At 43.8% G+C, this 13,353-nt stretch overlaps 1 protein-coding gene across 8 annotated transcripts in view; it reads right to left on the reverse strand.

Annotated features, from left to right (window-relative positions):
• Positions 1 to 13,353, reverse strand: part of RPRD2 (regulation of nuclear pre-mRNA domain containing 2) — a 93,654-nt gene that overhangs the window by 28,527 nt on the left and 51,774 nt on the right. For all 8 annotated transcript variants that reach the window (XM_051857307.2, XM_051857304.2, XM_008264489.4 and 5 more), the window contains exon 2: positions 10,288 to 10,417. In XM_051857307.2, coding sequence (XP_051713267.2) covers positions 10,288 to 10,417 — 130 coding nt within the window. The remainder of the gene's footprint in view (positions 1 to 10,287; positions 10,418 to 13,353) is intronic.

The raw sequence follows: 13,353 nt of genomic DNA on the forward strand, positions 1-13,353 counted from the left end.
CTATCAAGTGCAAAGCAGGCACTGTGCAGGGCATTGGCTCAAAGTCTGACAAAAAGTGATGAAAGAGAATAATGACAAAAATAATTTTGGGGTGGCATTTGGCATAACAGTAAAGATGCTACTTGGGGTACCCACATTCCATTGGATTGACAGTTTGGGTCCTGGCTCAACTTCCAATTCCAACTTTCTGCTAATGTATATACACTGGGAGGCAGCAGGTGATGGCTCAAGTAGTTAGGTCTCTGTTACCCATGTGGGAGTATCAGATTACGTTCCAGGCTCCTGGTTTTGGCCTGGTCCAGCCCCAACTGATGTGAACCAGTGGATGGAAGATTTCTTGCTATTTGTATCTATTACTCTGCCTTTATAAGCACAATGAAAATAAATAAATTTTAAAAGTCATATGAGCTAATTACAGTGCTGTGTAACAGTAGCAAAAAGGAAAAATTATTTAATCTAGATTGGAAAGGGAAGGCAGAGAGAATTTCTTGAGGATATCAAATCTATCAGGAAGGTAGAGGGACAGAGAGAGCAGAACCCCAATGGTTGGGGCCGGCGCCATGGTGCAATAGGTTAATCCTTTGCTTGCGGCACAGGCATCCCATATGGGTGCCAGTTCTAGTCCTGGCTGCTCCCCTTCCAATCCAGCTCTCTGTTATGGCCTGGGAAAGCAGTAGAAGATGGCCCAAGTTCTTGGGCCCTTGCACCCGCATGGAAGACAGGAAGAAGCACCTGGCTCCTGGCTTTGGATCTGCGCAAATCCAGCTGTTTCAGTCATTTGGGGGGTGAACCAACGGAAGGAAGACCTTTCTCTCTGTCTCTCCCTCTCACTGTCTGTAACTCTACCTCTCAAATAAATAAATACAATCTTAAAAAAAAAAAAGAACCCTAATGGTTCCAATTCTCTAACTGGGGATGTGTGATATCACTTTATCATTTAGTGTACAACTGTTCTAGGCTATGAATTCAACTTTCAGAAAGAGTTTTTTTCAATTAATTTACTCAGTTTTATAATTTGAAAAATCATGTTTAGTCCAAATAAGTATTTTTTTTGGTATACCATTTCAATCTCTTTAGTGGCAACATTTTGAAATTATAAAATAAGCATGACAAAAAAGTTGTATAAGACATGTACATGGGGCAGGCGCTGTGGCGCAGTAGGTTCATCTTCCGCCTGTGGTGCCAGCATCCCATATGAGCACCGGTTCAAGACCTGGCTGCTCCTCTTCCAATCCAGCTCTCTGCTGTGGTCTGGGAAAATGGTAGAAGATGGCCCAAGTCCTTGGCCCCTGCACCCACACTGGGACACCCAGAAGCTCCTGGTACCTGGTTTCGGCCTGGCCCAACACTGACCATTGTGGCTGTTTGGGGAGTGAACCAGCATATGGAAGATCTCCCTATTTCTCTAACTCTGCCTTTCAAATAAAAATAAATAAATCTTTTTTTGACAGGCAGAGTGGACAGTGAGAGAGACAGAGAGAAAGGTCTTCCTTTGCCGTTGGTTCACCCTCCAATGGCCGCCGTGGCCGGCGTGCTGCGGCCGGCGCAACGCGCTGATCCGATGGCAGGAGCCAGGAGCCAGGTGCTTTTCCTGGTCTCCCATGGGGTGCAGGGCCCAAGCACCTGGGCCATCCTCCACTGCACTCCCTGGCCACAGCAGAGAGCTGGCCTGGAAGAGGGGCAACCGGGACAGAATCCGGCGCCCCGACCGGGACTAGAACCCGGTGTGCCGGCGCCGCTAGGCGGAGGATTAGCCGTGAGCCGCGGCGCCGGCCAAATAAATCTTTTTTAAAAAAAAACTTAGTTATTTCATATTTAGGTACTGAATTAACAGAATTAATTTTTGTCCATAGGTGGGATCTAAGTTCATTTTTTCTATATAGAGTCAATTGTACCAGCATTACTTATGAAAGTATTATTTTTAGACCACTTGTAGTACTATCAAGTACACAAATACATGACAATACTTTAAAAGTTCTGGACGGGCTGGCAATGTGTTGCAGTAGGTTAAAGCCCTGAACTGCAGCGCTGGCATACCACATGGGTGCTGGTTTGAGTCCTGGCTGCTCTATTTCTGATCCAGTTCCTTACTAATGGCCTGGGAAAGCAGTGGAGTACTTGGGCCCCTGAACCCACATGGGAAGCCAGGAAGAAGCTCCTGGCTCCCGGCTTCAGCCTGGCTCAGCCTTAGTCGTGGTAGCCATTTGGGGATTGAACCAGCAGAGGAAAGACCTCTCTCTCTTTCTACTTTTCTCTGTTAACTCTGCCTTTCAAATAAATAAAAAGAAATCTTTTAAAAGAACCAAGTTCATGGAAAGATAGAATCAAAAAGATAAATTTACTGGGGCAGGCACTATGTTGCAGTCGGTTAGCCTGCCCCAAGGGATGCCTGCATCCCAAACTGAAGAGATTGTGGTTCAAACCCTGGCTACTACATGTTTCTGGTCTAACCTCCTGCTCATTTGCCCAGGGTAGGCAGCACAAGATGGCCCAAGTATTTTGGACCCTTGCCACCCATATGGAAGACCCTAGTCTTGGTTGTTGAAGGTATCTGGGGAATGAAGAGTAGATGGAAGATATCTCTCTCCCCTCTTCTTTCTCAATCACTCTTTCAAATAAATGAATCCTACTTAAAAAAAAAAAAAAAGATAAATTTTGATGCAAAAAAGAATTTTGAAATCCATGCAGACTCTTCTTATACTGGCCCGTTGGGGCTGGCACTGTGGCATAGAGGGTAAGGCTGCCACCTGAAATGCTGGCATCCCATATAGGTGCTGGTTTGACTCCTGGCTGCTCTACTTCTGATCCAGCTCTCTGCTACTGGACTGGGAAAGCAGTGGAAGATGGCCCAAGTCCTTGGGCCCCTGTACCCACGTGGGAGGCCTGGAGGAAACGCCAGGCTCCTGGCTTTGGATTGACACAGCTCAGCCTTTATGGCCAACGAATGGAAGACTCTTGTCTCTCTCTCTGCCTCTCTGTAACTCTGCCTTCAAATAGATAAATAAAATCTTAAAAAATATATATATACTTGTCTGTTTCTAGGCTTTCTTTTACTTTCTACCAGTTTTCAGCAGAAAGCTGGATACATAGTGGAGGAGCTGGGTCATGAACTAGGCCCTCTGGCATGGGAGAGATCTGGGTACCTCAAGCAGTGACTTAACTGCTGCACCAAGTGCCTGCCCCAGGAATGTTCTAATGGAAACACATTTATTTGACTCTTGATTGAATTCATTCAATGGTATAGAAGTCGAAGGTCCTCAATTTTCTGGGACGTCATTTCAGTTACTTCTATATATTTTTTAAAGAAATGTAAACCATTCTGTCTAAAGTTTCAAATTCACTGAGAGTATGCTCATATTATCCTATTCTTATCCTGTGTCTTTTATCTTGATCAATCTAATATTCAATTATTATTTTCTCAGAGAACCAATGGTTCCTTTGTAGAACACTTCTATTGCATATCTGTTTGGTTTGTTTTTTTCCCCAACTTCCTTAATATGGTAAAATATATGGAAGATAAAATTTACCATCTTAACCCTTTTAAGTGTATAGTTCAATGGCATTAAGTAAATTTATATTGTTGTGCAACCATCACCACCATCCCTATCTCCAAAATTCTTTGCATCAGAGTTACACATAGAGAGGAGAGGCAGAGAAAGAGAGGGGTCTTCCATCCGATGGTGCACTCCCCAATTGGCCGCAATGGCCGGAGCTGTGCTGATCTGAAGCCAGTAGCCAGGAGCTTCTCCCGGGTCCCCCACGTGGGTGCAGGGGCCCAGGATTTGGGCCATCTTCTACTACTTTCCCAGGCCATAGCAGAGAGCTGGATCGGAAGTGGAGCAGCCGGTCTCTAACTGGCGCCCATATGGGATGCTGGTGCTTTAGGCCAGGGCATTAAGTCACTGCGCCACAACACCGGCCCGAAACTGTACACATTAAACAAAAAGCTCCATCTTCCCACCCCAAACATTAACAGCCAGCATTCTACTGCTGTCTCTACAAATTTGACTATTATAGGTACCTTATTGTGTATTTGGGTTTTATTTTATTAATTTCTACTCTTATGAGGCAAGATGAAAACCCATGCATATTGATTCTAGTCTGAAATGAAGGAAAAGGAGAAGGGAAACTGGGAAATTAGTTAACAGGCTATTACAATAATACAAATAATAAAAAGAAAAAGAATAATGGAAAATTAAAAGGCATAGAACAAAGAAGAAACATTAATAGAAATCAACATCTGGTAAGAAATAAAGGAGTCCGGTGCTGTGGCATAGCAGGTTAAGCCTCTGCCTGTGACATTGGCATCCCATCTGTGCACCAGTTCGAGTCCCAGCTGCTCCACTTCTGATCCAGCTCCCTGCGAATGGCCTGGGAAAGCAGTGGAAGTTGTCCCAAGTGCTTAGGCCCCTTGACCCACATGGGACACCTGGAAGAAGCTCTTGGCTCCTGATTTCAGCGCCACCCAGCAGCAGCCATTGCAGCCATTTGGTGAGTGAACCAACGGATGAAAGATCTCTCAGAGTCTCTCCTTCTCTCTCTCTTTTTTTTATTTATTTTTTAAAAAGATTTATATCTATTTGAAAGTCAGAGATGCACAGAGAGAAGAAAGGCAGAGAGAGAGAGAGAGAGGTCTTCCATCTGCTGGTTTACTCCCCAATTGGCCGCAATGGCTGGAGTTGTGCCGATATGAAACCAAGAGCCAGGAGCTTCTTCCAGGCCTCCCATGTGGGTACAGGGACACAAGGACCCGAACTGGTGCCCACATGGGATGCCAGCGCTTCAGGCCAGGGAGTTAATCCGCTGCACCACAGCACTGGACCCTAACTCTGCCTTTCAGATAACAACAGTATTAATAAGTAAAGAAAAAAAAAACTAGATTACTAAGGGGACATTAAAAGATCAAAAACCTTGGGGCTGGCACAGTGGTGTAGGGGGTAAAGCTGCCGCCTGCAGTGCCAGCATCCTATATGGGTACCGGTTCGAGTCCCAGATGCTCCACTTCCAATCCAGCTCTCTGCTGTGGCCTGGGAAAGGATACAAGATGGCCCAAGTCCTTGGGCCCTGCACCCACATGGGAGATCCGAAGGAGGCTCCTGGCTCCTGGCTTCGGATTGGTGCAGCTCCGGCCATTGCAGCCAACTGGGGAGTAAACCAGTGGATGGAAGACCTCTCTCTCTGCCTCTCCTACTCTCTCTGTGTAACCCTGACTTCCAAATAAATAAATAAATCTTTAAAAACAAAATCCATAAATTAGATTTAGGAGGGCTATTTGGCAGAACAGAATTAACAGAAGACTAAGAGGCAGGAAAATATGGTCGTAGTCTCAGCTCTTTTACTAAATTGTCATTTTACTCTGGGCAACTTCTTTTCTTTTTAAAAGAATTTTTTATATATTTATTTATTTGATTGAGAGAGGGAGAGAGATCCCATTCACTGGTTTATTCTTCATATGCACAGTTGGGGCTAGGCCAGATCAAAGCCATGATTCCAGAATTCATCTCAGTCTCCCACATGGGTGGTAGGGACTGGAGCCATCACTTACTGCCTCCCAAGATGAATGCTCTCAGGAAGCTGGAATCAGTAATGGAGCCGAGACGTGAACTCAACCATTCTGATATGAAAAGCAGATATATTAACTGCTGGGCCAAACGCCTGCCTCTTATTTGTGGCAATTTCTTACCTGCTCTGGGCTTCAGTCTCCTCATTTTAGAGAAAACTATAAAAACCAATGTGCTACAGTGGACATTGTAGCACAGCAGATTAAAAACCGCTGCTTGGAACACCTGCATTCCATGTCCAAGTGCCAGTTCCAGGCCTAGATACTCTGTTTCCAATCCAGCTTCCTGCTAACATGACTGGGAAGGCAGATGTTACTGGCCTAAATGACTGGGCCCTTGTCACCCATGCAGGAGACCTGGATAGAATTACTGGCTCCTGGGTTTGTCCTGCCCTGGGCATTTAGAGAGTGAACCAATGGATGGAAACTCAACAAAATGTTTTATGGGGAAACCCCACAAAATGTTCTCTCACCCCCCGCCTTTCAAATAAACTAATCAAAACCACCACGTTTGCAAGCTTGGTTACTGTACATCTTAAGTAATATTTATTTAAATAGCAATTTAAAATTTATAACATGGGGGCTGGAGTTGTGGCACAGTGGGTCTGCGACACTGGCATCCCAGATGAGCTCCAATTCAATTCTTGACTCCTGGCTTTGGCCTAGCCCAGCCCTGGCTGTTGTGGCCATCTGGGGGAGTGAACCAACGTATGGAAGATATTTCTCTTTCTCTGTGTAACTCTGCCTTTCAAATAAAGAAATGTATCTATTTAAAAATAAGATTTGTTTATTTGAAATGCAGAGTATAGAGAGGCACAGGCAGAGAGAGAGAGAGAGAGAGAGAGGTCTTCTGTGTAACTTTGAGTTTTAAATAAATAAATAAATACATACATAAATCTTAAAAAAAAAGATATATGTGAAAACTGACGGAGCAACTCTAATCTTACTGTTCCTTTAAAAAACTGTCTTAGATATTTATTCTTATACATTGAAATTGGACTAAACTTGCAATTCATAGGTTACATATTGGGAAAGAAACATTTTGAATAATACTGAATCTTTTCCTTCAAAATTACGTATCTCTCTATTTATCTGGGTTTTCTTTAATATCTTTTAGATTTTTCAAATTTGAGGTAGGGTGTGGTTTGGATAGTTCAGGGTGAGAATTGTGGCTATTCAACCCCAGGTATTTTTGAAAGCTTAAACAAGTTACCTAACCTCTCTAAAACACAGTTGCTTCTTCCTCAAAATGAGGAAAGCAGTAGTAACTACTGTGCAAAGTTGTTTTAGAATTAAATGGTACCTCAATTTGTATAATATTTGGTCAATTACGAGTACTCACATTACTATTATTTTCATTTAAAAAAAAATTTTATTCATTTGAAGGGCAGAGTTACAGAGAGAGAGAAAGAGATGGACCTTGCATCTGCTGGCTCACTCCTTGAATGGCTGGAATGGCAAGGGCTGGGCCAGGCTAAAGCCAGGAACCGGGATCTTTTTGTGGGTCTCAAACAAGGATGCAGGAACCCAAGCACCTGAGACATCTACTGCTTTCCTAGGTGCAAAGCAGGGAGGTGGAACAGAAGTGGAGCAGCCTGCACTTGAACCACTGCCCATACAGGATGCTGGTGCTGCAGGAAGTGGCTTAACACAGTGCCGGCCCCTAATGTGTATCATGTATTTTTTTCTAAATATTTATTGACTTTCAATTAATGTGAAAGTCAGAGAAACAGATCTTCCATCCATTGGCTCACTCTTCCAATGTCTACAATAGCCAGTGTTGCACCAGGCTGAAACTAGGAGCCCAGAACTCAATGCATGTCTCTCATGTGGGTGGCAGGAGTCATCAGTAGCTGCCTCACATGCTGCTCATTAGCAGGAAGCTGGTTCAAAACCAGAGGAGCCAGGACTTGAAACAGGCATTCTGATGTGGGATGTGGCCATGCCACGTGGCAATTTAACTATGAGACAAAATGTCTACTCCGTGTACCTTCAAGCAGAACCAATATTTAATCTTTTGTAATAGTAAAGTGGACAAAATTAACAACACAAAGGAAGGAACAAGGATTATTCACTTCTGAATGGGCTAATAATAACAAATGGACCAATGTTTATATACATATAAAATCTGAGGAAACTTTTAGCTATTATGATTATTTCACATTATTATTTATCCTGTAACTGTAGTCTTTTGAATAACTTACAAATGCAATGTGACACAAAGAAAACACTGTTAATAACTGCAAAAATCACATCAAATAAAAATTTGTATTTATATACCAGAATTCCCTCAAATATGATATTTAGTAGGTATTCAAAAACAACAGCCCCTGGTAAATGTTTCGCTGTTTTGAAATTAACATTGTGGGGCCAGCGCTGTGGTGCAGCAGGTAAAGCAGCCATCTGCAGTGCCAGCATCTCATATGGGCACCAGTTCAAGTCCCGGCTGCTCCTCTTCTGATCCAGCTCTCTGCTATGGCCTGGGAAAGCAGTGGAATATGGCCCGAGTCCTTGGGCCCCTGTACCTGCAAGGGACAGAAGAAGTTCCTGGCTTCTAGCTTTGGATCAGAACAGCTTTGGCCATTGAGGCCAACTGGAGAGTGAACCAGTGAATGGAAGACCTGTCTCTCTCTGCCTCTCCTTCTCCCTGTGTAACTCTGACTTTCAAATAAATAAATAAATCTGAAAAAAAAAAAAATTAGCATTGTAAAGTCCCTGAAATAAAAATTTTAATATAATTTTCTTTAATTTTGAGAAAACATGCTTCTCTTCAACTTTTTTTTAAAGATTTATTTATTTATTTGAAAGGCAGAGTTAACACAGAGATAGAAAGAGATGTGTGTGGGGGGGGTGTCTTCCACTGGTTCACTCCTGATTGGCCATAACAGCTGGAACTGCGCCAATCTGAAGCCAGGAGCCAGGAGCTTCTTCTGGGTCTTCCATGCGGGTGCAGGGGCCCAAGCACTTGGGCCATCTTCTACTGCTTTCCCAGGCCACAGCAGAAAGCTGGACTGGAAGTCGAGCCACCAGGTCTTGAACCGGTGTCCATATGGGACGCCAGCGCTTCAGGCCAGGGTGTTAATCCACTGCGCCACAGCACCAGCCCCAAAAATTTTAAAAATATAATATATAATATATTATATATATAATATATATAATAATATAATTTTAAAAAATCTATTTGCTTAATTGAATGAGAGACATAGATGTAAAGGTGGAGAAACATCTCTCATCCCCCCAGCTCATTCTCCAAATACCGGCAACAGCTTAGGCTGGGCCAGGCTAAATCCAGGAGCCAGGAACTCAATCCAGGTCTCCCATGTGGGCAGCAGGAATTCTCAAGTACTTGAGCCATTACCTGCTGCCTCCTAGGGTGCTCATTAGCAGGAAGCTGGAATGGGAAGTGGAGCCAGAACTTGAACCCAGGTTATTCCAATATGTGGGCACCTCAATGGTATCTTAATTGCTGTGCCAAAGGCCCACCCCAAAATATTGATATAGTAATATTCACTCTGAATCTTCAAACAGAAAGGTAATATGGGTAATTCTCCAAAGTTATTTGAGCATGGAAGCCCTCTTTGTTTGATCACTTCATAAGAATACACTGGTAAATGATGGAAACAAGTTCCGCTAAGAATGAAGTAAATCAATATGGAATGGGGGGGTGGCAGCACTGTGGCGCAGTGGGTTAACGCCCTGGCCTGAAGTGCCAGCATCCCACATGGGTGCCGGTTTGAGACCTGGCTACTCCACTTCTCATCCAGCTCTCTGCTGTGGCCTGGGAAAGCAGTAGAGGATGGCCCAACCCCTGTACCCACGTGGGAGACCCAGAAGAAGCTCCTGGCTCCTGGCTTCCGATCGGCGCAGCTCCGGCTGTTGCGGCCAATTAGGGAGTGAATCATCAGATGGTAGAACTGTCTTGCTCACTCGCTCGCTCTCTCTCTGTCTCTCTTCTCTCTGTTTAACTCTGCCTTTCAAATAAATAAATAAATATTTAAAAAATATATGGTATTGGAAGTATTTCAGATTTATTATTTGAAAGGCAGAGTTACAGAGAGAGAGAGAGAGAGAGAGAGAGAGAGAGGTTGGTTGGTTGGTTGATCTTCTACCCTCTGGTTCACTCCTCAAATGGCCAAAATGGCCAGGGCTAAGCAAAGCCAAAGCCAGAAGCCAGGAGCTTCTTTCCAGTCTCCTACAAGGATATAGGGGCCCAAGCACTTGGGCTGTCCTCCACTGAGAAAGCCCAGGCCCATTAGCAAGGAGCTGGATGGGAAGTGCAGCAGCTGGGACTCAGCACCCATATGGGATGCTGGTGAAGCAGGCAGCAACTTAGCCTACTATACCACAACACCAACCCGGGGAGTACAGTTCTCTTTAAAATACACAGATTTCATCAAGGGCACGATTTCAGAAAGACTCTGAAGGAAGAAATGAATTGTGTTCAAAACAAAACAAAAGCAGAGACAGCAGTTAGAAGTACATCCAGAAACTAGGGTCAGGAGACACAATGGTCAAGTTAGGATGGAGAGACCAACTTTTGAAAAGGAAACAGAGTTTTAAAGAAAAACATGCATATTAGCAGGAAAGTTATAATGAATCATTTTGAGCAAAATATCCTTGATTTTGAAATGTGCAACTATTATAATTCTTATTAATGGGTAAAAATAGACACTAAAATTGTACATTTTCTAAGCTTAGGTCCCAAACAGCTAACAGAGTTTACTCACTTTACTAGAGCAGCTGCTTCAGGAAGCACATCAGCAAACGACTCACGGAATATGATTGCATTTTTCCTTTTACAGTTCTGTATGACATCATTGGCAAGGTAAAAGAGATTCAAACGGTGGGGATATGCAGCTAGAGAAGACAAAAGAAAATAAAGAAAACCAAATGAGTCAATTAATACTTAGCTCAACTTATTCTAAATACAGTATTCTCAAACTGTAACTGCTATTTTTATACAAATGTAAAAGGATGGATGCAGAAACAGACAAATGACTTAGTGGATCAACTTACTGAGTGTACTAACAACTTTGATTACTTCTCTTTACATTTCTATTCAAAGTACTCCTCAAGCAGATTTCTCCTTCACTTTGTAGACATTTGGCACTTAAAAACTATTAACTGTGGAGAGGCTAAAACAAAACAATATTGTCCCCTCAAACATTTGGAAAAACGGAAAAAAAACTGAGTTGAAAAAACTCAACTTGTTGCATAGAGTGCAAGGTTAGTGCAAAGAGTACAGGCTTTGGAATCTATAAGAATGTAATCTTAGATAAATTAATTACTATTATTGTTGTATGCAGACCTTTTTTATCAACCAATCCAGTTACTGTTTTTTTTTTTTTATTTTATTTATTTGACAGGTAGAGTTATAGACAGTGAGAGAGAGAAACAGAGAGAAATGTCTTCCTTCCGTTGGTTCACTCCCCAAATGGCCGCTATGGCCAGCACTGCACTGATCCGAAGCCAGGAGCCAGGAGCTTCTTCCTGGTCTCCCATGCGGGTGCAGGGGCCCAAGCACTTGGGCCATCCTCCACTGCCCTCCCGGGCCCAATCCAGTTACTATTCAGAGAAGACTTAAGTCCTCTGAACTACTGGAAGGCTGAACATCCTAGGAAGTAATTTGATACAAAGGAAACACATCTAGATTAGGTTTTTTCAAAGGTCCAAGACAAATACCAACCAATTAACTGGAACCTTGAGCAAAGCCACCTCCAGATTTTTACAATGCTGGGCAATTTTAATGTCCATGTGGATTAGCCAACGTATTTTCTAGTTCCTTGATCTCAAATTCACTCTTGCACACTTTAAAATTCCCTTCTCAGGGTGGATGTTTGGTGCAGTAGTTAAGAAGCCAATTGGGATGCTCCAACCCATATCAGAGTGCCTGATTTGAGTCCCAGCTCTAACTTCTGATTCAAACTTCCTGTTAATGCACAACTTGGAAGGCAGCAGATGATGGCTCACATTTTTAGGTCCCTGCCACCTGCATGGGAGACCTGGATGGACCTCTGGACTCCTGGCTTTAGCCTGCTAGAGTCTTGGCAGTTGTAGGCAACTGGGGAGTGAACCAGCAGATCAAAGATCTCTCTCCCTGCCTTTCAAATAAAATGAAAATAAACACATTTTAAAAATCCCATTCTGCCGGCGCCGTGGCTCAATAGGCTAATCCTCCGCCTTGTGGTGCCGGCACACCGGTTCTAGTCCCGGTCGGGGCGCTGGATTCTGTCCCGGTTGCCCCTCTTCCAGGCCAGCTCTCTGCTATGGCCAGGGAGTGCAGTGGAAGATGGCCCAAGTCCTTGGGCCCTGCACCTGCATGGGAGACCAGGAAAAGCACCTGGCTCCTGGCTTCGGATCAGCGCGATGCGCAGGCCGCAGCGCACCGGCCGCAGCGGCTATTGGAGGGTCAATCAACGGCAAAAAGGAAGACCTTTCTTTCTCTGTCTCTCTGTCTCACTGTCCACTCTGCCTGTCCCCCCCCCAAAAAAAAAAAAAAAAAAAAAAACAAAAAGTCCCATTCTTGGACCACAATTTCCCAGTTCCATTATGTTTGTCCTTCTATTTCATCAAGATCTCAGTTCTTTATTTTCTCTAACAGTACTCAATTCCTTCTCTATCAGTTACAGTCTTTGATCCTTTACTTACACCACTTTTTTTTTGGTAAGATTTATTTATTTATTTGAAAGTCAGAATTAGAGAGAGAAGGAGAGGTAGAGAGAGAGAGAGAGAGAGAGAGATAGACAGAGATAGAGAGAGGTGTTGCATCTGCTGGTTCACTCCCCAGGTGGCTACAACGGCCAGAACTGTGCCAATCTGAAGTGAGGCGCCAGGAACTTCTTCCGGGTCTCCCACATGGGTGCAGGGGCCCAAGGACTTGGACCATCTTCTACTGCTTTCCCAGGCCATAGCAGAGAGCTGGATTGGAAGTGGGACAGCCAGGTCCTGAATCAGCGCCCATATGGGATGCTGGCGCTTCAGGCCAGGGAGTTAACCCACTGAGCCACAGTGCAGGCCTGCTAAGCTCGCTTGCTTGCTTGCTTGCTTGCTTGCTTGCTTTCTTTCTTTCTCTCTCTCTCTCTCTCTCTCTCTCTCTCTCTTTCTCTTTCTTTTTCTTTTTTTCTCTTTCTCTCTCTCTTTCTCTCTTTCTCTTTCTCTCTTTCTTTCTCTTTTTCTCTTTCTTTCTCTCTTTCTCTCTCTCTTTCTTTCTCTCTTTCTCTTTGTCTCTCTCTTTCTTTCTTTCTATCTATCTATCTATCTATCTATCTATCTATCTATCTATCTATCTTAATTTGACAGGTAGAGATAAAGACAGTGAGAGAGAGAGAGAGAGAGACAAAGAGAAAGGTCTTCCTTCCATTGGTTCACTCCCCAAATGGCTGCTACGGCCGGCGCTGTGCCGATCTGAAGCCAGGAGCCAGGAGCTTCTTCCTGGTCTCCCATGCGGGTGCAGGGCCCAAGCACTTGGGCCATCCTCCACTGCCCTCCCAGGCCACAGCAGAGAGCTGGACTGGAAGAGGAGCAACTGGGACTAGAACCCAGTGCCCATATGGGATGCCGGCATTGCAGGCAGAGGATTGAGCCATGGTGCCGTTTTTTTAATATTTTATTAGCTATCTTCTTTTTCTTCTGACATCTGCATCTAGTCAAAATTTTAACAGCTCATCCCACTCTAATTTAATAAATTTCCAAGTCTAGTCAATTTCGTTTGGACTTATATTTCTCTCAGATATTATCTTATTATCCTTATCTTGCCATTTTTGCTCTTTGCTGGACTCTATCACCTTTGACCT

This window comes from Oryctolagus cuniculus, chromosome 7 (genome assembly GCF_964237555.1).
Source record: "Oryctolagus cuniculus chromosome 7, mOryCun1.1, whole genome shotgun sequence".
In the NCBI taxonomy this organism is placed as follows: Eukaryota; Metazoa; Chordata; class Mammalia; order Lagomorpha; family Leporidae; genus Oryctolagus; species Oryctolagus cuniculus.